Source organism: Ornithodoros turicata, chromosome 3 (assembly GCF_037126465.1).
Source record: "Ornithodoros turicata isolate Travis chromosome 3, ASM3712646v1, whole genome shotgun sequence".
Classification (NCBI taxonomy): domain Eukaryota; kingdom Metazoa; phylum Arthropoda; class Arachnida; order Ixodida; family Argasidae; genus Ornithodoros; species Ornithodoros turicata.
The window spans coordinates 15,552,120-15,577,805 of record NC_088203.1 but is presented as its reverse complement, the minus strand read 5'-3'; the positions used below and the strand labels follow the sequence as shown (position 1 = coordinate 15,577,805).

Below are 25,686 nucleotides of genomic sequence, written 5' to 3'. Positions count from 1 at the left end.
CTACAAAGTCGGGGGCATGCCACCAGCCGATACCGGTCCTTCCTCCAGTTTGCAACACCGGGATGATTAAGGACCGACATCGGCAGCAAGTATTCGGTCCCAGCAGGTCCCCGGCGGATCCCCGATAATGCTGGCAGGGGCTCCCCCCATGCATATTTACCCCCCCCCATGCATATTTTGGCATTAATATGCTTATTTTTAATAATTACAATAATTTTGAGTGTAAACAGTGTGTGTAGAGCCCAACATTTTATTTTCGGAGAGGAAATAGACTGACACAACACTTGGAGCACCTCAATAGACTAAACGACGAGTGGTGTACACTAAGCAGTCTGCCTGCATCATCCAATGCATGCCAATTGTGTCTGAAATGAAAAACAAAAAAAGAGGGGTATACAGAAATATGCAGCATGTCCGCATAACTACTGTCATTGCCAATGTAGCCTGAAAAGAAAAGGGTGGAAATGGTCTACCGTAATATCCAGCCTGCCTGCGTAACCACTGGCCCTTCAATGGTGTCTCAAAAGGGGGGGGGAACGTACACAGTAAGAGGTGGTCTCTGAAAGGAAACAAAAAAGGTATGCAGTAGTAGGCAGTCTGCCTAACCACTTGCACTTCGGCAATGGCCCTGGAAGAAATGAACGGCTTGTAGCATTAATATTAGACGTAACGGTAAAATTGCTGCATGGTGGGAAATGGTATACAGTAATATGCAGCCTGCCTGCGTAACCACTCGCACGTCAACAGTGTCTCAAAAGAAAGAAAAAGTATACAGCAAGAGGCGGTCTGCCTGTCCAAGTGGTGGTGCCTCAAAGAAAACGAAGTTATGCAGTAATAGGCAGTCTGCCTATCTGCTCACGCTTCAGTACTGCCCAGACACAAAAATGAATGGCATGTAACATTAGACGTAACGAAACAATTGCTGCACTTCAGCACAAAATAGTATGTGCACGGTACGTGGAATGAGCTTTATCAAAAATGGTAAAATGCACAGCGTAGGGATTACGAAACTCAAGAGTTACCAAGAGAAAATTTAAATTATGAAAAAATGACAAAGCCAACGACTGGGAGAAATGCAAGTCCAGGAAAGAGAAAATAGTTCACATCCAGCGCCTTTGGTGCAAATGACTAGCAATTACTACAACGAAAACTGTAAAAAATGACAGCTGACCGGGACTAGAGCTGACAGTCAATGGTGTGCGCATATTCAGCGTTCCTTCACAAAAACGTCAATAAGCAAAAAAAAAACATGGTCAAGGAGAAGCATCCCTATTGAAAAAAAAAGCGACATCAGGTCTGATGTTAACATCACAGCTGCTCTGATGATGTTAACATCAGAGCTGCGCTGGCTGATGCTCACATCAGAGCTGTCTTGATGCTGATGTTGACATGAGAGCTGCATTGATGCTGGTTATGGCAATCTTGAAAATGCTGCAGTCTTGGTTTACTGAAATGTTCTGCAAAGAAAGCCCCTCATGCCTGCGGTATATGAGTACCGACAAGAACCCTCACGAAACAGGAGATAGCAGCAACGAATCACTTCACCAGAACAATTCACCACTCCGGAGTACGTACCTTTTAACGCATATCCATTTATCATCAACATACCTAAGCGTTGAACTCACGGGGGCACAAAAACTGGTAATGATCGAACGGTGAACAACAGCGCAAAAGAGCACACCTAGGTCCTCATTTCCGGTCCAACTTGTCCTTCTTCCGAAAAAGCACTTCTAAGCGTTGTCATGGCCAGCAAGAGTCCCCACTGCATTTGAACACGGTGCTTGAGTTTCTCTTGCTGAAGGCCGCTGCGTCATACACGCTGAACCTGCAAGAAATATCGTTCCAGAAAATACGATGGCAGGACACCTATATGTAGAGCAGTGTAGAGACATATGACATACCGTCTGCACAAAGTACACAGTCGACTTCACTTGGCGTTCTATCTCCCTGTCGTTGCGCAGATCCCTGCAAATAGAGTAAAACGAACAATGAGAATGCATGGCGCAGTCGAACATATTACTTCAGAGTTATATTAATTACACACCTGAAACGGCAATAATCCTGAAGGCGAAGAACGATTTGGCTTCACATGCAAGGTAGCGTCTTCACTCTTTGACATGTCAAACGAGACCGACTGGTTTGCTCGCGGTTAGAAGAAACGCTTCCACTTACAGACAGTTGCAATATCAGACGGGTTGCAAGAACGACAGCACCAGGTGAGAACAACAATACAAAGCCTCTAAAACGCTTTAGACTTGCTGGAACGCTCGCAATTACGCGAACTACACGCGGCGACGAGAAACGACCGTTACAGCAGCCAAAGCGAAGCCAACAAGAACAGCGCATGCGCGACAGGCGGCGCGCAGCGCTGGCTGGTGGCATGGAAGACAAGCGACGACGCGCGAGCGAGCGCGGGTGAGCCTGTGTTGAAATGGGCATGGAGCCAACATCTCCGCGCAATGGCTTGGCGGACGAAATATGACGACGGGTAGAATCGTACTACCTCTTGAGATTGTGGCCGTTCCAGGATCTTTCAGAAATGCTGCTGTTTTCATAAGAATCCCTGAATGTTGTGTTTGAAGCAAAATTGCAACATGAGATTGGCCAAAGCTAAGGTATTAGTTAGTTATGATTGTGAACAGATCGGCAGTGCAACCTGACAGTGAGAGATCAATAGAATCAAAAACAACAAAACACTCACTGTTTTGCCGACCCTTTCTCTAGTGTTCTTTCTTTCTTTCTTTTTTTTTGTTTGTTATAATGAAGGAAAGCAAGGTTAAATGCTACATTTTTCTTGACTGTGTGCGATGGTGTACATCGCAGGTTCCTCATGTGCCATGAATCTACTTAAAAGCTGCTGATGGTGGCAGGGATTCACATTTATAACAGTGACCAGAATGCGGCAGGAGTACTTTTGAGGCACTCTGGCCACGTTGACCACAAAACGGCGTTCCATACTCCCTCCGAACCAAACTTTGCAAAACTTGTTGCTCAGAAACATTAAGAACACACACGCCGGCCATTTGCACCCAGCAATGACAACCAAAACAAAGATGATGGCGATGGCAGTCGCGGTAGCCCAAATGCAGGGAGCTCCAGCGTAGTCTTTGCGGGTTTCGGTGCAGCGGTTTTCGTCCGATCAGTTCGACTTGCTAAAGCTCTCTTCGTTTCGTTTCACGTGAGTTTTTCGATTCGGGAGATTCGGTCGTTTCGTTCGGGCGTGGCCGACTCTTCCCGAGTATCTTGTACTTGCGTGCTTTGCAGTGAGGCTCCATTAATACTTCTGTTCAGGGTGCTGCGTGTGCATGTTTTCCGTCATACAACACAACACAACACAACACATGAAGTGAACTGCAGCCCAATGTTTGAAAGAGTTACCTCATACCAGACAGCCAAATTCCTTCCTGAAGGGATGCTTCACTGTCTCGTACAGCTTGGGACAAAAGTTTCTGAAACACGGGTGTTTTGTATTTCACTTCTCTACGCCTCCCCTGCGGCCTAAGGGGAACACTTGTTGAACAGAATCCCCAAGGATTCTGCTCAACAAGCATTTCCCAAAGGTGGCTGGGAAAAGTCCAATACAGAAAACCCGTGTTTCAGAAACTTTGTCTCGAGCTGTACCATCCGATCACGTGTTACCGAATCTGCATAAACATCGGGAGACGAGCGGGAAGAAATACTTAGCCAGTACACCACAGCAGATCGGGACGTTAACGGGGATCCATCGGGAAAGAATCCTGGCCGGGACGCAAACGGGAATCTATCGGGAAAGAATTCTGACCGGGACACGAACGGGGATCTATCGGGAAATAATTTTATGTAGTTTCCCTCTCCCTCAATTCTTCCCCCTCACATAGTCGGGAAGCAGTCGGGCTCGTGACGGCGATATCGGCCACCTCGAACCCATCATCCCCGTTACGTTCCCAGCCGAATCCCAGTCCTTTGTGCTGCTTGGGTGGTGTTTTAATTGTGTGAGTATTCATGGAACTGAGAAACCACAAGAAACAATAAATAGCAGGAACAAATACTCAATTCAGCACTTACGTGTCTTTGAAGGCGTACCGTTCATCACCGACACAAACTACCGTAATCCATGGAGGCTCGTTCTCGCAACGTCCAAACAACGAACAGCGCACAACGCCAGGTGGAAAAAAATTCTTAAAGCACTGAGTTCTTCGACGACCATGTTCTTCACTGTCTTGTACACCTGCCGCCTCACGATTTACTGTCTAGCCTGCCGTTCTTGAGCGAAAATTAACGCATCTCCAACTTAGGCGAGACTGTGTTCCCACGACGTGGTGATAGCCACATCGCGACAAAGACTCCCTTGCCTGCCGCCTCGTACAGGCTCAACCTGCACGAAATACCATTTCAGATACACTTCATATAATATTTCAAATACCGTTTCAAATGACGTCGCTATAATGTCAGAAGGCAACAACGCATATTACATACCTTTTCACGCAGCGCGGTTGGTAACAGTCACTAAAACGCTCCACTTCATCTTGCTATCTTTCCGTCAGCGCGTATAATGCCTGCAGGGGTAAGGGCATACAAAGAACAAGAACGCCTTACACGTCAACTACGTACCTTAAAACGGAAAAAAATCACAAAGATAAAGGGCGAATTGATGCAGATGCGCGACCGCCATCCTCACACTTGGACGATTCATAAGAGACTGACTATTCCGCTTTCGACTGATGGACGCTTCCACTACTGTGCAGTGCAATATTGCATGAATTGCAACACAATAGCTTCAAGCGTTAGGCGCAACAGTAGGTTATACCACGGATCCTGTACCTTTGAGGAAATATTCAAAAACATTTGAAATCACGCGAACTATTTTGGAGCGCGGATGGGGAAACGTGCTACGGCGCCGAAAAGGTAGCATCTCATTCCTTCAGTTGGGAATGATCGTGTCTCATTCGTTCACATTGGGCCAATTCATTCAATTGGCTTCGCATTCCTTGTATTGGTGGAGTATCTCATCAAATCAATTGGAAGTCAGCGTTTCTCATTGATACCCATTAGACCAATTCCTTGAATTGGTTCTTTATTCCCTGTGCGCAGCCTTCGCCACACAACATGGTGGAACACGTTGTCGCGAAGGCCGCTCCCCTGCAAAACTCCCAATTATCTCAATGACAAATACTCCTCTTATGCACATTGAATGAATTGGTCATCTGATTTCACATTGAATCTCATTGGAACTGCGGGAGAATTCATTGAGATCATGCCCTTTATTTCCAGCAGGGATGAGACCTGTCTCAAAAACCACTTTGGGCTGGTCCCACTCTAGATTTTTGCCTGGGTTTCATCATACTCGAGCTTCATATGCAATGGCATCTGGCTAAAGGAAAGTAACAGTCAGAGTTGTTTGATTTTGTACTTTGATTTTGTTTTGTATTTCGTTTTGTATTTGGTTCTTGTATGTACCCATTAATCAGAATCAAGATTTTGCCTCTTTCGGGTGAACAAAATAATACTGAACACAACAACTGAAATATGGCAATCGTAAAAATTAATTTACAGTTGTTCAGGCTCTTAGGTACCTGAGGCTTGTGTTGGGTTTGTCCGTTTGGGCGTTTCAGCCTCAGTACAGGTAACTTTCCATCGGGTAACTGGACAACCCTTTTCTGAGCGCCGTCTCAAAACGCATCGTACTTTGAGCCTTTCTGCTTCGGTGGAGAATGTGGTGAACGCCACTTGGCTAGACAGCTAGGCTAGGCTTATTTCCGATGACAGCACAGAAGCGTGCACACCATGAGCTCACACTTAGAATCAAGACCGATGTCCATTTCATAACGCAATGTACCGTGTTAGCTTCATGCAAAGTTTGGAGGACAACTTTTTTTGAGCGGACCGATTCACATTTGAATCCGTACACGGGCCCAATTCACACCTGAATCGTGCCACAGGCGAAGCCATTTGGAAAAAGCGGCTATGAGAGATGTCAGAAGCATTGTTTTTTGTTTTTGTTTTTTTCGCAGCTCATAAATTCAGGCCAGATCAGAGATCAGCAATTGCGTTTTCTCAATATTTCCCCTTTTGAGAGATATATGTTCTGCAGCAATATACACATGGGTTGTTTACAGGTTGTGCACCTTGAGATATAATTTTACACCACATTTCACAGAACAGATTTTCGTGGTTCAGGTTCCACAGAAGAAAGAAAAAATATTGTGGAAATAAATGAGAGAGAAATGCATTAGCATGAAGCGCCTTTTCCAGTCCATACTTGACTACCGGGTATCCACTTCTAGTTTAAACCCCACTTCCCGTTGTGCACTTCCCGTCTATATTTGACCTACCGTATACACTTGCGGTACAACTAGACTTCCAGTCTTTTCTAACTGGATTGAAATTTTTGGGGTGCAGAACCCATCAAAGATGCAGAGCTTGGCGAAAACCAATGTCGTTTTAAGCAGACATTACGGCCCACGTAAGGCATGGAGCATGTTAAAAAACGTCTTATTTGATAGAGGAGAGTTCGTTTAACGTAGGTAAGCAATTTTCACCATGGCACTCGACGGGCTCCACGCTTGTGGCGTGCACGTTTGCAAATTTTGTGCAAGTTATTTTTTTACAATATAAAATTCTGGAATTTCCTCTTGAATTTTTTTTGTCATATAGCCCCCGTGTTTTTGTTTAAGCACAAAAAATCCAACCCCGCCAGTTCACTGTAAGCAACAGTAAAAAATCGGAAAGCTGTGAAAATTCAAAATGCACATTTTTTATTAAAAAATTGGTGTGAGGAGGTTGGGATACAACCGTGATCAAGGGAGAACTGATGTTCTGAGGCTGGAACAACATAGAAGGGACAATCACATACAAGGCCTCAAGTTGCAGGAAATTAACGATGAAAGATGAAAGTGGCAAGTGATGAAAGTGATCAAGGTGTCATGCGATGCACAGACTTCCTTGCAAAATGTAGCAAAAAAATCACAGTGGTATATTTATAGGAAGGTAACTTTGCAAACGTGTATGCGCGCTGCGACATAATGACCAATGATGTACTGTACCGAATGAAAAGTGAGCAGGTGACTGACAAAGCACTCGGTGGAAAGAAAAACACTAGGCAGTCGGATTATTGAAGAGCAAATAACGGTTGCAAACACGTGTTTGCCTCCTTCGAGCTGTGCATTCGGTTGTGCAGTGAGCGCTCATCAAGCTGGCTATCTTGCGCTCTAACGGAACTAGCCAGCTCGCGGTGCTGATAAGTGAGAGATAAGGAATGACATGGAGATAGGAGTCCATTCAGGTCCTATGGTACCCTATGGTTGATTTTTGGCCGTGTGGCATCCGTCATCCGTCAGTCGAGTCGTTGACATAGAGTAATCACGACGTGAACAGTGACCAAGTACTGCCTGCACCGAACAGAAATGGAGAATGCTTTAGCCAGTAAGTTCCTGATATGTGGCATCGTTCCTTTAATTTTTTTCCATGTGTGTGAGAACTCATCTCAGTATTAGGAATAGATCCCTTTAGCTGTTCACTACTCTTGCACGTATATAAAGCTTACTTAGTAGCTGTGCTGTATGATCTTTTCGCTTTGTGCGCAAAATTTTGAGGTACATCTACACGAGAAAAATTTTGTCAGTCATGGGCGCTATCACTTTCGATACCGGATGAACTATTTCCGGCATTTCTGTTGTGTACCAAGCTATGATACATGTACTGCGTTATTCACGTCAGGTCTAACGTTTCTTTCATAGTCATCTTGAATACGGGGATGGTTATTTCCGAGAAACATGGGCGAGCGTACGAGGACAGGCATGTAGAGGAAGTGTTGTTCCTCAACATTTGGTGACTCAAACAATGAACCCCATGTTCATCGTAATTCGGCCTCTTCAACCATCCAAAATTTTTCAACAGCTTCACCGGCATGGTGCTGAGCATCCCATCCTGGAAGCCTCCCAACCCAACGACGCCCTGCGTTCACGCAACGACGCGACCATTCAACTGCGACTCGACTCCTTCAAACTGGCTCATTCATACGCCACGACCTGGTCACATTTCCAAAGGCTTCCTCTGTTCAGCAAGACCACAACTGTACTGCAGGCGCCATATTGCGAAGACATCCGTCCGTTACACACGCGCTTCACAGCTGCATCCGCCTTCATTCCTGCCGCACCCCGGCACTGTTTCACTGCCGGCAGTGGCACTCGAGCTCATCTGCCGGTCGCGGTAGTGGCGGCAGCCGACGCCACGGCACGTTTCAGCCGGCGCTTTGGCAACTCACTACGGCTCGCACAGCGTGGTCTCACTCACCTAACCTGGGGCTCTCAGAGCTTCGGCTCCCGTGCCGGTCGCGGCACCCCAGGAGCGCGACGCCGACAGCGCCTGTCTTTCCCGCTCGTCTCTGGCTGACTGATCGTTGTTCCTGTTCGTCACCACCTGTAACTGTATGCCAACATATGCCGTACCATGCACCTGCTTAACCGTGCACGACATCCACGGTCGCCCTCGCTGTTCTCCTCCAGTGAACTCGTGGGTTTCTTTGATTTATCGCCGCTCCGCGTATTAGTGGGGGAGTGATGTGACGGACCATCGACAACGACGACAATGAACACGCACGCGCCAGGAGCATACCATCATCACCGGTCGGGGCTCATATAAAGGGACACCACCTCCTGTACAGGCACATTTATACTGCTTGCCGTGTGAAGACACTATAGTGGATAAGGAAGATTTTGAAACTGACTTCGGGGAGATGTGGGACCGCTCGCAGTTTGTTTCACTCTCTCCTTCCTCTGTGCGCCCGCTCCTAACGGTGATGGATTGCTTCTTCGTTTCCGTTTTGCTCTCATTTCTTTGCGCGTGTTTATTTGGAAACGGTCTATAAAAGCAGCGCGCACTGCGCTCGCGTCGCCATTCTGACCAATACGTGAAAAACATCGTGTGGTTTATTCTCCCAGGGTGTCTGAGCGAACCAAAAACCAGAACCGAAACCCCCCCCAAAAAAACGCTACTTTGGTGCCAACCGGAACGGAATCGAAACCGTATACCTTTTTTTCGCTCGGGAAGGAAACCGAGAAATTTGGACCAAAACGGTTTTCGGTCCAAGAAAAAACTTCACCAGTTTGGACTACGAATAGGTGAATGAAACTGACGTCGCAGGGTTTCTGAAGTCATGTCATGGATACTTTATGAGGGTTATGATTACGGTGAAATGTATGTCGGTCTACTATGACCCTTAAGGCTCCCTTTGTAACGTTTTATCGTTCACGCACATAGACTCAGAGGTACATGTGACCGGTTGTGACTCTCTACCAATGTGCCATAGTGTTCGTTTTAATTTCACTCACCCAAACTCTTCTCTCTGGTTAAGTTCCCCTTAAAGCCCCAGGTCAAATGTTCTCTTCAGGAGGTAAGGAAGATTTGATTGGCTTCGAAATAGGAGAGGATGATCAGTGATGCAACCAAAATAACAAGAAAATGAGCGTGCTGTCTCGGCCTGCCTTTGGCTGCACGTCCGCACTTATCATAGTCTGTTCATCTATCGCAGAATGATAGAGCAGTCTTCTCCTCGTCTGTAAAGATAAAAATGTGTCAGCGCCGTGTTGAAACGATTGAACGCATTTCAATTCAGGAAAGGTTCTTTTCCAGCATGTGCCCACTGCGAGGATCTCCCAATCCTTATTTCGGATGGGATGTTGTATTCTTCGTACCGGTACCAGTAGAGAGTGGAAAATGCTTGACAAATAAAATGAATGAGAAAGAGCGACAATATTGAGGAGACAGATGAGCAAGAAAATAAATGTATTGATAAGGCAACCTAATAGTGCGACCTAAATAATGCGTGAATGTCGCAACATGAGCTACAGAGTGCAAACGAGTAAACATTAACATATTTATATGTTGCGTTCCGAAAGGGTGGTGCAGTGCATCTGCCAGGCGGAAGACAGAGTGAACTCTCTCTGATGCATCTTTGCCATTTGCAACATTCCCTGTTTGGGAACCGATGGAGGGAAAATCTCAGATAGCACAGCATGTCTTCGCGGCGAATACATACTGCAAAAGGAGCTTTCCTGCATTGAAATGCTCTCAGTCGTTCGAGCACGTCGTTGGCACATTTTTATCTTTCAGAACGAGCAGAAGATCCTGCTTTATCATTTCGTGATAGCTTAACACACTATGGTAAGCGTGGATGTGCTACCAAAGGCGGGCCGAGACAGTGCGCTCATTTCTTGCTCTTTTCGCTTCGTCACTGATCATGCTCTCCCATCTATGAAGCCAGTAAAATCTTCCTTGCCTCCTGAAGAGAAAAATCTGACCCGGGGCTTTAAGAGGAAACACACTCAACTAAGCAGTGACCCAAGGAGGCTGCGTAATGGCTTCTCTACAGGTAATGTCGCGCAACGCGTCCCTTGTTTGAGAGCAGCGAAGTTGAATACATTTACGTATCCGCGAGGGCAAGCGCGTGGGAAGTGGCGTCTCTTTTGTGGACAAGACACGAAGAGAAGAACACGGAGCCGTCGAGCGCGTTTGTGAGTGTCGATTTGAGTCGTACTCGTGCGGTGGTGCTTGCTGGCCAAGAAGCAGCAACTGACATTTGGATGGGACACGATTGCACCAATCCAGCAAGAAAGTACTTTACGTAGACATCACGACAAACAAGTCCGTCTGTATCATGTGCTTCAAGAAAGGAGAAAGCCTATTTGAACAGACAGTCACCTACAGGAACCAGGAGCTACCAATTTCTCAGCTGCCTATTAATATTGAATACCATGTATGTGGAATAAATCGGTTTACATTTTGCAACATTGATTTTTTTTTCTGGGAATGAATATGCACACCAGAAGCAGAACCTGTTAATACCGGTATGAACCGTTATTGTTTTGTTACGGAGCAGAACTGGTACCGGACCGTTTGTGATAGATCCGAACAAAAACCAGAACGAAAAACGTTTAGGTTCGACACCCTGTAGTTTCCTACGTTTGTCGTCGTCACCAGGGAAAGACAAAAAACGAAGAACTTCGCGAATTTATTCGCAATATCGTCGACGAAGCCTTTCAAGTTCACTGCCTGGAGTGGTTGCAAGCACGTTAAGCAATGTGCCAGGACAAGATGAAGACGTTTGACGGCATCTTAGCGGCGGACGGACTTACAAAAAACAAGTCCAACTTTAGCCCGAATAAACTGTATTGGGAACGCAGTTCGGATCTAGAGGACGACGTCTAAATCAAAGAGATGCATTTCTCTATGAGACTCAGTGTCTGCTTTTTCTTTGTGCACCATGTACACACATACCATGTCTTCCCCCGAACCTTTTCGCTTCCGACATCCTTTTTGTTGTATTCTAAGTGGTCCCTTCGTGTGCGGTAAATTCACGTTTGTAGCGAACATGCTGAGGAACCTGAACGCCATTGTGGACATGCTACCGACACAAAAGTTCTACCTCCAGAAATATGCTTCGTCGATCATAGAGGACAAATTTAGGGACTCTGTAAAATTTTCCAAGGAGCCACCACGAGAGTGGGACACGTCACGCGCTATGCTCATCGTCGTCGACGATCACATGACTGACGCCAATTCGTTGAAGGAGGTTACAGATCTTTTCATTCGGTGTTCCCACCATGCCAACGTGTGTACCTTCTTACTTGCTCAAAACATCTTTTTCAACAGTAGCCATTTTAGAACTATATCTTAGAATGCCAGTTACGTCGTCTTGTGGCGCACCGTGGGCAGCGTTCACCAGATGGAACATTTTGGGCAACAGCTATTTGACAGAAAGATTGGAGTATTTTCTGGACACATATAAACAAGCGATGTTGTCGCCCCATGCTTATTTACTCCTGGATCTTCACAACTATACGCACGAGGATCACAGGTTGCTTAGCAATATCTTTCCGGGAGAACGTTAATGTATCTACGGCCCGAAATGAATCCGTTCTCACCTCACTCCACTCTATCCCCTCCGCGCCGTCTTGAGACATTCTTCCTCGTCCGGCATAAAACATCTCTTCGAAATTTGTCTCAATATATTTAACGAAAAGATTATGTTGGCTCCAGGTACGTTAGCACGTTTGAAGAAGCACAAACTTCTCTTACGTCTGCTCGCATACAAAAAGATTCACAACAATCCGCAACGTTTGAAGCCTTACCTGCCCGTTGAGTTTCGTAGTGTTGTACATCCTAAGCCTTTTTTCCGTGTTGTCGCATCATTAGCGGCGTGCGCCTAGGACTTTGTGGTTGTCATTGTGTGTTAGCTGTTGTCCGGTTAGGCCTTTTCTCCGTGCTGTCGCATGTTTAGCATTTGTCGTAGCGGTTAGGCCTTTTCCGCATGACTGGTCTTGCTTGGCAGTGTTGCAATTTTTACCTGCCGCTAGTATTTTGTTGTGCTCTGTCTTTCTCACATAGAGCCATGACTCATGACATGACATAATGGCTCGCACACAGAGGCATCTGGTGTGATGCATTGCATCTCGGTAGCCGCCTGTCGTCAACTTCTGCAACTACCAGCCGTCAACAAGCAATATGGTGGTCGCTTGTTGCTCGGGAGCGATTTCTTTGATGTGGCGTCGTTGATTTTCAAATTAATTGTTTCTCTCCACTCTATTTCCATCGTTTTTTTTTTTTGCTTTTTATGACCACTAGTTGCCCACAACACGAACAGTTGCCCACGAGTGATCTGTACACGAGTTAGATGCTCCAATTAGTGTGGTGCCTCTCTGGAGGATGCTGAATAGTGTGGAGGTCCTAATTAGCTCTAATGGCTAGTTTAATGGTGCCCAGACCACCTGTGTGTTGTGGGCATCTAGTGGTCAATGCTTACTACTAACCTGGCCCAAACGCGTTTCATTCCTGAGCTCTTACGCAGTCATCGGATTTGTTTTCGTTCTATATTCTCTTTGAGAAGCTGGACGGACATTTCCCTCTAACACATACGAAGAAAGTGCAAAAATGACACCTGTATGAGTAAGAAGCGCACGCGGAACGTACAACACTTTTTCATGTTTGGGCCAACTTCGAGGCCCCCCACACAATTATGCACACAATGCACACAATTTTTTCCAGTGAAATTAAAAGAATCGAGCTACACCTCTGGCTGGTTTCGGCTCCCAGAAACCACTGCTTTTCAAAATTACTCTCATATAGCCTGCCCAAGTTTAAACACATTACCCCTAGTACTGAAGAGGTGCTCCTGTACATGCGAACGCATGCTCTACGAATGCGAAGCGTCAGAATTTACCATTATTTTTCTTCTACATGGTTGCTTTAACCTCATAAATAGTTAATATTGTACGTGCCCTGTATCGCTGCGGTTTTCGGCACGGATCCTCTATCTTACCCGATAGGGTTTCAATTGTTTGCCCGCATACCCTTCAGGAGAACACATCATCTCATGCATGCTCACAAACCCAGGGCGATGCACGCTGCACCTTCCCAATTGAGATGTCCCAAATATCTCAGACGCAAAATCATACACACAGGACAAAGCGCATTGCCGAGGCAAGGAGAATGTCTTGCTCGACCTCAGTTTCACGCACAGAGAAGGATCTTCAAAGTAAGTTGGAAAGTGAGTACAAGTTACTAAAAAAGTGTTTATGCTAGATTACTAAATACTGACCTTTGAGACAATGTGCAGGCAAAGTTACTCACAAAAGTATTTAAGGTAACTTAAATAAGTTACTGAAAAAGTCTGCGTGCAACTCCTTTGCTCTCCCTTATTACTCCAAGCGTTTCTTCTTGCCCAACTCCTCATGATTTCTATGCCCTGCAGCTTGGTCCACTAAGTTGCACATCAGGCTTACCTCCATGAAGGTAGTGTGATGTAGAAGCGTTTGCTCTGATATCACATCATTAATAATGGCCAATCCATCCGTTCTGGTCAAGGCAAGCCACGAAGAAATGACATTAGCGATGTCTTCCAGGCCTTGCTTGCTCTGATATTCTCTACCCTCCAGAGACTTCGGGTCAAGGGCAATAGCGAGCTTGGGGCGATTGAACTCGTAGTAAGAATCATCGTAGAATTCAAAGAACTCGTTGAACTGACTCACTGCATCGAACGCGAGGTCATGAAAGCGAATGATCAACACATAACGCCAAGCACTTACGATTATGCGTGGGTCTTACGACTTGATGTGCCTGGTCGTACATCACTTCTGTGTAAATTAAGATGTCGCAGTAGTCTGCTGGAAACGGTACGGGAATCTTGGGCGACTTTCCAACAGTGCATATCAGTGGGTCTGTAGGAAATTGTGGAGTTCAGCTTTATGCATTCTATAAACATCATTTACATAATGTTTTGCATAATGGTGGTTTGAGAAACTGAACATTACAAACGAAAAATACATACATACAAACAAAGAAACATAACATTTTTATTCAAAAGAAAACGTTCTGGTTGATCCATAATCTACAGGTCAGGTCAGGAAACGTATGTAGCGCAAGAGCCCTATAGATCCCCCTGTTGGTATATAGGAAAAGATGGCATTGCATGTGTGCTTTCATCACGGGCACAATCTCAGATACAATGGCCTCACCTTCATGTATTGAAGTCATCATGTTATCACACCAATTCACTCATGCCTCGTCTGGATCTTGCACCCATCACATCAGTGATTTCCACATGGGCTGACATGATACCTATCCTGAATCTGCCTATATCGAAATCCACATGACCTCACTCACGCTAGTTGTGCACTCCTAGCGCAAATTTCTAGTGTCATCCACACGGCTTGCACATGAAGGTCTCAATGGATGTTGCGCCTCAACTCATGTACTGCTTTCGATATACTTCTCTGAACTCTCCGGCCCGTGACCCAGCAGTCCCCCCATCGGTGCTGTTGCGCACGAAGGAGCTGCACCATAATCGCCTCCGATGGGAGGCCCTGTTTTAGACAACGGCACCAGCTTTAGGCTTAGCTGTCAAATGCTAGCATGAATGCTAGCAGACGAAGTATCGCAAATGATCCCTCTCGAACAGTGGTGTTGGCGAAGCAGTGCCTCCCCTGTGATGTGACAATGCGCTGGACCTCTTGCATGCCACACCACCGGTAGGGGACAGCTGGGCCAGTTGCTGGATTTCAGACAAGGATGTCGCGAGCAGTTCGCTTTCCTTTTTTGTCACCAGAGCACTACACAAGCATATGTTTCAGCACACGGTTTCTGAAGGCAATGTACACACTACAGTATATACAGGGTGTCCCAGAAAACGTGTCATTGAATTATAATAAAAAAACTACGCCACATAGAGTCACGCGGTCAATGGCATTTGTTCTTACTGGGTTTTTGTCACCTCCTCATGTGAATGTCGTGTAACGTAAGTTTAATTATGTAAAATTTTGCAAGCTTAAGTCGGAAATTTTCCTAGTAAAGGTCACTTTTTTACCCCACCAATGTGAAGAGCGTGTCTAATTAAGTCAAATTAATGATGATTGACAGGGACATTCAGGAGCTGTCCCATCGGAAAAAATAGCCGAACATCATGCTCTACGGATGTCGCACAGAATAGCGCACGATGAATTTTTCAGCGCAATCTTTACCAGTCCGATGAAAGGAGGTTCGAAACCCAGCCCTCCCCAATATCGCAGAAAGAGATAAAACAGGCACGGCTTATCACGTCCGACTTTCGCTGGGACAATGCTTTCCCTCTCCCAATTTTAGGAACTGTTACTTTTTCTACTATCACTATGTGGGCTGGCTTCGGAACCTCCTTCATCCTCCATCATCCATCCTTCCTCCATCGCGCGCTATGGTCCGGTGCTCCGAAAAGCATCCTTCGGCTATTTTTTCCGATGGGATAGCTCGTGAATATCACTGAATTATCATGAATTTGAGTGAATTCGGCACGCTCTTTATATTGGTGGGGTAAAAAGTGACCTTTACTTGGCAAATTTCTGAGTTCAGTTCGCAAATATTTACATAATTAAACTTGGAGTACATGACATTCACATTAGGACGTGGCAAAAACCTAATAAGAACAAATGTTCTTGGCCGCATGATTCTAGGTGGCGTAGTTTTTTATTATTATTCACTGACACGTTTTCTGGGACACCCTGTATACTGTATAAGTGCTTAAATTCGCGGGCTCAATAATTCGCGAATTTGTGAGAAGCCAGGATCAGGCAATTATTCGCGGAACCTTAAATTCGCGGTACCGCGCTGCGTCCACCCTGCATCTTAGGGGCCATCCACCTTGAACTTCTTGGAAGAAGCTAATAAGAGGTATCCCAACTGGGTAACTCGTTCAATTTGTCTTCCTTTTGAGCACTTCTGACTGCAAGGGATGCGATTAGGGGGTCCTACTCGGCTCGTATCTGTGCCATTGCCCAATTGCCCTGTCTCCCGTCATTCCTCGAGCAGGTGCGATTGGCACTTGGTAGTGATGCGACAACTTTTCCAAAGGTCTATACGCGTGACAGAGTGCATACGCGCTTTCTGAACGATCCAGGCTTACAAGGAACCGGAATCACGGGAGGCTTACATCCGCGGGGGATTCGTACGCGAAGGCAGGACTACAGTCTCCAGTTGCAGCGGCGAACTGAACACTTTGCGAGGCAATGCAGTGTAACAGCGTAAGAAACTCCGTATACATAAGTTGCCTCAGCGTCCTGGGTGCCTTTCACGTATTTTTCTGCCATTGGTTCGAATATTTCGCGGGACTTTAAATTCGCGAAAAAAGGGCGTTCGCGAATTTCGCGAAAAATAGGTCCTCGCGAAAATTACTACTTATACAGTATATAGTATTTTGTATGGCGAGGAGAATCTTCCCCATTTTCCCTTTCCCAAATGCGCTATGGAAGATATAAGTTTGTGGTTGCTGAACCCTGAACTGAACAGCTGCCGCTACGTCGCTGGCCAAACATTGCTAGGTTGTCACTTACTCTTTATGCGGTATCTGAAAGCTGTATGCTCCGGTATTGCTGGAAGAGAGAATATGTCAACCGCACAAACAAAGATATAGGCCCAGGACGTCTTACTTAGGCTGTACTTTATGGCTCGCAGTCGTGATGCGGGAGGGCGTGCAAAGCAATTTCCATTCAAGTCTTCGAGCTCTGTGCTGTACGTCGCAATGCACACTTTTGGCAGAAAGCCGCTCATTCCGATCGCCTGCAGAAGATGCAGAAGATAGGTAATCTATTACGTCGCCTAGCCGCCGGAACCTTTCGATAAAACTATTGGCGAGAAGTATACACGACACATTACTAATTCTTGGAAGAAAGGACGATTCATATATTCCAGTGTTTTTTACTGAATTTCGAGCTTACACCAGTACGCACTCACCTTCATGGCGACCGTGTCTTCATTCTCATAGGTGAACATGTACCTCTGCCCTATCATGTAAGCAGCCACTGTATCGCTGGCTGTGGATTCTTCGAGACTCAGCGGACAAGTCTGTTCATGAAAGGCAAATTTTGCATGACGTGATTTTGTTTCCGGCCTTCAATGCGTCCTTGCATCTCTCACGTCACTTTCCTGAGACACAATGCTCTGAGGATACCACGACATGGTATTTCATATTGCGCAGAGAAACCAGTTAGACGACTCCATGAGTGAAAGAGGACTGCGTTCTAGCACTGGAGTGGATAGACAATCGAAGGGCGCAAGCGTATCTAAGACACCAAATAATTTTATCTGTGGTGATGGTGGTGACTGATGGAAGAGGGCTTACTGCTGAATAGCAGCCTTTGTTAACCGCTGCTGAAAATATATGGAATGGTTAGAAGCATCAATATACAGTCGTGCTCGTTAATACGGACACTTACGTCCCCTACCAAAATCGTCCATAAAGCAAATCGTACATAACACTGAGGTAACAAAAACGATGATGATGGTCTCTTGAAAAAATTCCCGAATTACTGCCCGCTTGCAGATTTGGTTGCAAATCGATTTAAGCTTAGCAAGCCATCAGCAACACGTAGAGGCTGCTACTCGTCACCATTGTTCTGAAAGAATTGCAGAGCACATTGTAGTCCCGTTTGAGCCGTACCAGATGTGACCGTTGGGGTTTGGCGTTGCTCAAGTCGTCGACACCAGGGCCCGACAACTTAACTTGACAACTGTACACCGCCTCTGTTCTCAAAACCCCTTTTCCTCTTGTAGTTACTGTGGACAGCAGTGAAGGAAAGGGCATAGTTCTCTATGCAACGGAACGTCTGTTCTGCTGTGGAATGTGGGAAGAGGGCTGTCCTCCGTGCTGATACCGTGCATAACAAGGAGACCAAAATACATGGACTACATGTCGTTGTACATTGGTGGACCGTCCATTGTCTAAAAAGAGAGCTTTCATATTAACGAGACGAAAATGTATTTCAAAAATGTTGGTCCGCACAAAGATTGTCCATCCATATTAACGGGGTCTATATTAAGGAGACACGGCTCTAGATCAATTTGAGAAGCTTTCGGACGGAGGGCGTACGGAAGCTTCTCAAATTAAACTTAACTGATGCTTCTAACCGTTCCATTGTTGCTGTTTTGCCATTAGCTGTGCATGGAAGCATGACCTGTCAGAAGGTACCCAGAGCGAATGATGGATACTGTCTAAGAACAACGATGGTAAGAGCATACGCTATCAAGTTCGTCCTACGGAATTATACTAATCCCATACAATGTGAGACAGAATATACTGACAGTTTCGTACGCCACGTGCGACATCACCCGACAGTCATCGCCCACGTAAGCATCAGATCGGGTGCCCTGCAAAAACTTGCGGTTTATTTGGGAAGAGGGAAGCGATTTGAACTTACGTTGAACATCAACGCAGCCAAGCTAACCGTGAAACAAAGAAGAGGAATGCTCCTATTGGATTTTGATAGATGCTCCATGAGGAGTGCTGCCTCTGTCTGGAATATAATGCATTGCAAGTAAGAAACGCCATTTACTCGGTGCCTATCATACTCGGTGACTTCGTCACACCATAGAGTAACGGCGAGTTTTATAACTCAGCATCTCGCACCTGGCTCGTTGCTCGGAAGTGCGTTCTTGCCGAGTGAGAGCTGCATGCCGGCAAAGCGGTATGTGGATCGGGCGTTTCCCATGCCAGACAGGTACGCAAAATAACCGCGATGAAACGTATCTATGATGTCGCCTATCAATTTTTCATCGCGGTGATGTTGCAGTTTGAAAACATGTGTGCGATTTAGACGGGTAGAAATCCGAGCGAACCGGTAGGGCAGTACGAAGGGAGTTGCCTCAGAACGAGAGCCGCCGATTTTTCGAACAGAGACTGTTCTTCTTTTGGGCCCAGAAGAACATGTATGAACATGTATGTATGTAAGAACAGTCTCTGTTCGAAATATCGTCGCCCAGAAGAAGAACAGTCCCTGTTCGAAATATTGGCGCCTCTCGTCCTGAGGCAACTCGCCCAGTAAACAAGAAATTCCTAGGGACGTCCCAGAAAACTCGCGCACGCCAATATGTCCAGGAGGTCCACCAAACAGTATTTGGAAGTCCACAATGTGACGCTCAAAGTCGTCGGACATTGTATCTCCCAGGGACATCTGCAGGATGTAAAAGGAATCGCCCCAGCGCGTGGTATTTTGCGCACGTATCTGGGACACGTGATGCTTACTGGAGTGACGTAAGCAATGCGAGAAACATTTTGGTCTTAGACCATTGTTTGCAGAGTAATCACATCACGGAAGATAGTTTGAATTAAAAACACAATATTTGTGAGAAAGGGACGCGAAAAGTATCAACGGTTATGCTTCGGCGTTGTTGGCACACGAACTGATTAACTACCAAGACGTCTTCACTGTTACGTGCGTAGTTCACCCCGCTGTACACTTACTGAACGTACTCCAACTCTCATTTCAGTATATGCATCATCTAGTAGGTCAAAAGAGGCCACCACAGGCCTCCGTAGGTAACAACAACTCTATTTCAGGATGAGGGTTGGGGAGTTTCATCGCCGGGGGCGATACTTTACCCCAATGCGGTAGAATTCCACTACCTCCGTATGTACTGCTCTTACTCGATATCACATACGTGTGTATGTGCGAGTGCAAGCGGTCTCCCCTACCCACAATGGGATATGCACGTCACGTGGCGATGCCGATAAGTGTTGTATACAGCGGTTGCATACAGTTCTCAAATAAAGGATGTCGATTATTTATCCAAAACTGTTTCCAAAACGTGGACAGATAACAAAAGCTGAATAATAATATAATAATAATGCGTAGTGCACAGCAAGAAGCTAATTTGATATGAAACGGTAAACATCTCATTCGCATCCAGATATCCAACGGAGACGGTCATAGGACGTCCCCCGGACTACAAAATGAGAAAGAAAGTCTGTTCCCAAGGATGTTTCACGGACGTAAACGGGACGTTCACGAACATCCCTGGGATATCCAAATGTCAAATTGAGTTCTCCCCAGGATATCCTCGGGACATAATTGGTTTACTGGGATCCCTTTGTATACGGTTTAGCTAGGTTAGATTAGGTTAGTCATGATGAAGTTCAATCAGTCAAAGACAGGACGACAGACAGCACAACGCATCTGCAATACATCAAGCAGATGTGTTGTGCTGTCTTTGGCGCTCGGACATCATCATGACTACCAGATACCAACTACCACACACAATCACCATGGTTAGGTAACAATCGCCATGTCATGCTTCCTCTGACACGGCCACTGGAATATGTGGTGGAAGTCAGCATTCTCGATGGTGAATACATGTTTTCGCGCTTACCGCTTCTGAAAGAATGTTCTTGGCAAGCCGCAGTTGCATAGCGTTACCTTTAACTGAACACGCCGTAATGTCCTCCAGGGATTGTGCAAAGAGTCGGAACTATCGACTCTGTTGTTACACGGGCACTCTCCAACGATAATTGAAACCACGTTGCCACCGAACATGCATGTCATTGTCAACTCCTCAAACCTAGTTGGATCACTGACAGGTTAACACATTACAGGGTTGGTGGCGACATGTGCATGGTCTAGCTGTCAGGTAGTACAACACAACAAGGCTGTCACATTATTGGTCGTGACATCGTGTGGCACTTTTTCGTCATAATGCAGCAAGACAACTTTGTTAAAGGGACAAGGGACTATCGCGTCCGTCGCGGTTCATACTGCAACAGCGATGCCGTTTTACTTCTCGTCCCATTGCCAACAATAATTCCGAAAATCTGTCGCGAACAAGTGGAGTTGTTCCTGTGCAACTTAATGAGGTCCATGTCAAGGACAGACGACGGACGTTGAGAGCATGCTTGAATGCTCTCACTAGATTTCGGAGAAAACGTCAGTCGGACAAGGTTAATCAGCGGGCACCCTTTGCCATGGTCAAGGCCGATCAGGGAACGGCCAGAGAGCCCTTGGCGATGGCCCTGCGGGAGGGAGGAACGAAGTCTGGCTGGTCGCGGAGAGCCTGTGGTCGTTGTTTCTGCTTAGTGTCGGTCGTGTTCATACAGTCACAAGCGATTGCACCTCCACCCAATTGGACATTGTGTATGACGTCAACCTCATTGGAGAAAACCGCCAGCCACGTCGTCTGCTGCATGATCCGCTGTCTGTCTAGCTCCACGTCCCGCTTGTTCGTGTGATTGGTGTGTGAACCACGTGGTTTCAGGATTGTGTCGAATTTTTCGAGCGTAGGAAAGGGGAAAAGGATGCTCAAGTCGCAAAAGTCATGCAGGATATAGGGAGTCACTGCTTCGCTTCGATGGGTGTAACACAAGAGGAAGGAAGCGCTGGTGCACGAGTGACGGTGCAGGGACAGCACACAAGACATAGTGTTGACCCACACTGTTTTTAGCTGTCACCCAACGAAAATGCAAGGTTTGCAGGTTTGGTGTGCTGCAGTGACAGATTGTATTTCATATTATAAAATGGTCTGACCATTCAGGTTATACCCGATGCCACCCTGTCCATCAACAATTATATTCGTGCGAATAACGAGAATTTATTCTGAGACGATGGAGAATGACGTGTGTTTATTCCTGTACCCTTTTTGAATGCTTTGGTGTTCAAGCTTTCCTCAGGAAATTTACAATTTTCCTGCATTTGTAGGGGGGGCGGGGGTGAGGATTGAGTGCTATCTTTGAACTCACAATTCGGGGTGAATTGGGACGCTGCTGACAGGTTTGGGCATCGTTGGTAATTTTGTCCAGCCACCACTGGTCTTTGTCCAGCAGGTTGCTTTCAATCAAAAGTGTAAAACTCTATTATATAAGTATCCTTCAGCCTCCCACACCTTACTATTTCTTTGATATGAAGTTTACATCACATGTGTATATACGCATGCGACTAAACAGTTTACAACAGTTTACAACAGGAGAACAGTGTGCGCTCCAAAAAAAGGTACAGGAATAAACGCACGTTATTCTCCACCGTCTCACAATAAATTATCGTTATTCGCAGGAATTAATTGTTGATGGACAGGGTGGCATCGGCTGAATGGCCAGACCTATGTACATGTTGTTTTATAATATGAAATACACTCTGTCACTGCAGCACACCATACCTGCAGTCCTTGCATTTTCGTTGGGTGACAGCTGAAAACTGTGTGTCAACACTATGTCTTGTGTGCTGTTTCCGCAACTTCACTCGTGCACGAGCGCGTCCTTCCTCTCGTGTTAAACACATCGAAGCGAAGCAGTGGCTCCCAATCCTGCACGACTTTTGCGACTTGAGCACCCTTTTCCCCGTTCCTACAATGGAAAACTTCGACACAATCCTGAAACAACATGGTTCACACACAATTCACACGAACAAGCGGAACGTGGAGCTAGACAGACTGCAGACCATGCAGCAGACGACGCTGCCGGCGATTTTCTCCAATGAGGTTTGAGCATGACGTCATACACAATGTCCAATCGGGTGGAGGTGCATTCCTCCCGGCAATGCTTGTATACAGTCAGGAGAACCATGTTCCACGCAATATGGTGGTTCCAGAACTCACACTGGTAAGTGAAAGCCGGCTATATTTATCTCACTTACTATATTGCGGCGCGAATGCCAAGCAAGCGATCTCGGAGACAATCACCTGCGCTGCGCTTCTATTGGTGTGCCTGGCTATCGTCATCATGACAGTACTATCGGTGGGGCTTCCTTAGCTGCAGAGGGAGTGTGAATCTTTAAAGTGCCACTCAGGGCTCAGAAAACAGCGTTTACTTTATTTAGTCCATGAAAAGAAGGTACCTTAAGGATTCTCTACGCAAAATTTCGATCCTGTTTACAAATGCTGAGCATTTCTGTCAGTTTTTAAGGTCAGCTGAACCTTCACAAGTTTCGATGACGCCAGGAGCAAGTGATGTAATCATAAGCCCATAAATAGCAATGATATGCCATGCCCTGGAGAGGGCACTCGTCCCCTCGTAACGGCGCCGGCGACCGGGGTGGGTCACGTGGTGCAGAAGTCATGTGAGGCTAATCGAAAGAGAGGAAAATGGGAGAAATGTCTTCTCCCTCCTTTGTGTTTTCTCGAAAGTCGCAGCCGTCGGATGATATGTCACGTGGGGCTCCGAAACGGAGTGCAGAAAGTGACCCCCCCGCGCAAGACGCGAACGGCAACAACGTTGCCCGTCGCAGACATGCCAGCCGGGCACTCCGTCGGAGTTCTACAGTCCGTCCGTTACAGTTCTAAAGAAAAAAAATATTTTTTTTTTTGCTTTGGCGTCACCGGAGTCAAAATATTTTGCGGGAATATAAAGTGAGAGAAGGTTTCAGTAACTTTGGTTCTGAAGACTCGAGATTTAGTGCGTAGTGGCGCTTTAACACTCGTTTTTTTAATATGCAAGCTGTTTTCGGAAAACGAACTTGGCCAAGTACACTGTGCAGCAGTGCCGAACATTACCGTAGAGCACCACAAAGGATCGAGCTGGCACGAAATCCCAAGCCAGCGGGCCAAATCGGGCCTCAAAGTCATTTTGACTGCGGGCTGAGATCCAGTCCGAGGGTTCTCGGACCTGAGTCGGATCGAGCTTTTGTGAGCCATTCTTTCACATTATTTAATGCTCAATATTCATTTTGAAAGCAAAGCAACTGTATAGCGACCAGCACCATCCCTGTGGTCTTCAGCCTTTACGAAGTGCCGCGCCAATAAATGCACGGCGCACGGGTCGTCTTCGGCAGTGCCTTCCGTAGACCTTCAGAACTAGACTTCACTGTCTCTCTGCCCTGCGACGAGCCTCTGTAAAAAAGAGTGTCTGGGTCCTTCCTCCGTCTCTCTGCTAAAACGCTACAATAGAAGAGTCGCCTTGTTGAGGCGGATCACTCCTTCGCCACCGCGTGCACCGCGGACAGGAGCTCGAGACTCGACCTTAACGTACAAAGCTACAGACACAAGCCGCATCAAAGGCTGCTCTTGAGCGTTCCAGCTATGTGTGATACTCTGTATTACCAAACTCTACCGTATGATTACCGTAAGCGGGTCGGGCTTTGGCTGGACTGAGGTTTCAGCAGCCGGGTCGGACTAGGGTGTAAGCGTCCGTTGCGTCGGGTAATGCCCGGGTCGGGTCGAGTTTTCAGCAGCTGGGCCGGGCTAGGGTCGGGTAGTACTGCGTGGTTTCGGGCAGGGGCTGGGTAAGGCCGGTAAATTCGAGTTCGTGCACTACTCCTCATCATATCGGCATCATACGCACGTTTCGGGATGCGAGTCCCTTTAAGTGGTGTTTGCTTACCACACTGGAGATGGTGAAGTTGTCTACTTCGTAGCTGGACGAAACCTTTACCGTACAAGATGTGTCTATGCTGTCGTTGTGGGTAATGAAGATGACAGCGTCAATGTAGCTGCGCAATCAAGATCATCGTGCTTACTACTTCAGCCTCCTTACGAGCTCATACACTTCTCCTTGACTACAATGAGCTAGATGACTGCAGTTTCAAAACTGACTGCCCATTCAGCGCTACGCGAAAAGATCGATCGTATGCAGAGCCGTTGACATTGAGCAGTACACCTGCCAGCAGGGAAAGGTAACGGAAACGGTATTATACCGGAAATACAGCAGGGAACGGTAACAGAAACAGAAACGGATGTCGCACAGTTAGAATACCTGAAATAGAAACGGAAACCAAAATAATTTACGGTAATAATTCGGGTACCGCAGGACCCGAATTATTGCAGTTCTTTACCATATCATGTAGATAAATTTATGAAATAAACCTCAGTGAAGCAAACTCAAATGAACTGAAGAACTAAAACTAAAATGAACTATCAAACTGGAGCATGTAAGTAAGTAGTATACACTCTAAATCTTTTCACACCCGTAAAGGTGTAAAATGAGTATAAAATGGCTGTACACAGGAGTAATACACCCTTTGTGCACCCAAAAAAATATGCTCTCGAGGGTGTAAGAATGGTGTATTACACCCTTTTCTGGAAAATCTCGGTGAGGGTGTGATACAGGGTGTATTCTAGGGTGTGTTTGTATCTTGAACATACGTTTACTTTGTTTACGAATACGTTTACGAATACTGCAGAAATGACAGGGGAACGTTATAAAGGAGCCCATTACATAACAACAACAATTATATTTTGACGACGAAGTGGGCAGGTTTTCCATAAAATTACTTACGAAACACTAGAAGAACGCACGACATGACGAAATAATAAACACATGGCATGATTAACAGCCAGGCGTGGATTAATTCAGGCACACTAAGGAGAGCCTGACATCAGTTAAAAAATAACATAGGCAATCAGAGAGCGCGTCAGATGAATTGACATAAGTAAGGCACACTACAGAAGCGCATGACATGGATTGATAACGCGCCTGCCATCCGGGACTTTGTG

The 25,686-nt window shown here is 46.2% G+C and overlaps 1 protein-coding gene and 1 long non-coding RNA gene across 5 annotated transcripts in view; both read right to left on the bottom strand.

Annotated features, from left to right (window-relative positions):
• The window catches only part of LOC135388196 (uncharacterized), a 141,328-nt gene that overhangs the window by 67,664 nt on the left and 47,978 nt on the right, over positions 1 to 25,686 (bottom strand). For both annotated transcript variants that reach the window (XM_064617586.1, XM_064617587.1), the window contains exons 62-69: positions 24,575 to 24,683; positions 18,696 to 18,791; positions 18,580 to 18,645; positions 17,233 to 17,343; positions 16,929 to 17,058; positions 16,833 to 16,871; positions 14,061 to 14,192; positions 13,758 to 14,002 (exon numbers count right to left, since the gene is read on the bottom strand). In XM_064617586.1, the coding sequence (XP_064473656.1) occupies positions 13,758 to 14,002; positions 14,061 to 14,192; positions 16,833 to 16,871; positions 16,929 to 17,058; positions 17,233 to 17,343; positions 18,580 to 18,645; positions 18,696 to 18,791; positions 24,575 to 24,683 (928 nt within the window). The remainder of the gene's footprint in view (positions 1 to 13,757; positions 14,003 to 14,060; positions 14,193 to 16,832; positions 16,872 to 16,928; positions 17,059 to 17,232; positions 17,344 to 18,579; positions 18,646 to 18,695; positions 18,792 to 24,574; positions 24,684 to 25,686) is intronic.
• On the bottom strand, positions 235 to 3,924 carry LOC135388195 (uncharacterized). 3 transcript variants are annotated; one of them, XR_010421301.1, is made up of 4 exons: positions 2,045 to 3,924; positions 1,902 to 1,965; positions 474 to 1,825; positions 235 to 365 (listed from the first exon to the last, which is right to left on the bottom strand). It is a non-coding gene; the product is annotated as an uncharacterized LOC135388195 (long non-coding RNA). The 3 variants fall into 3 exon arrangements; XR_010421302.1 differs by having other exon boundaries at positions 235 to 559; positions 1,361 to 1,825; positions 2,045 to 3,916; XR_010421300.1 differs by having other exon boundaries at positions 235 to 1,825; positions 2,045 to 3,913.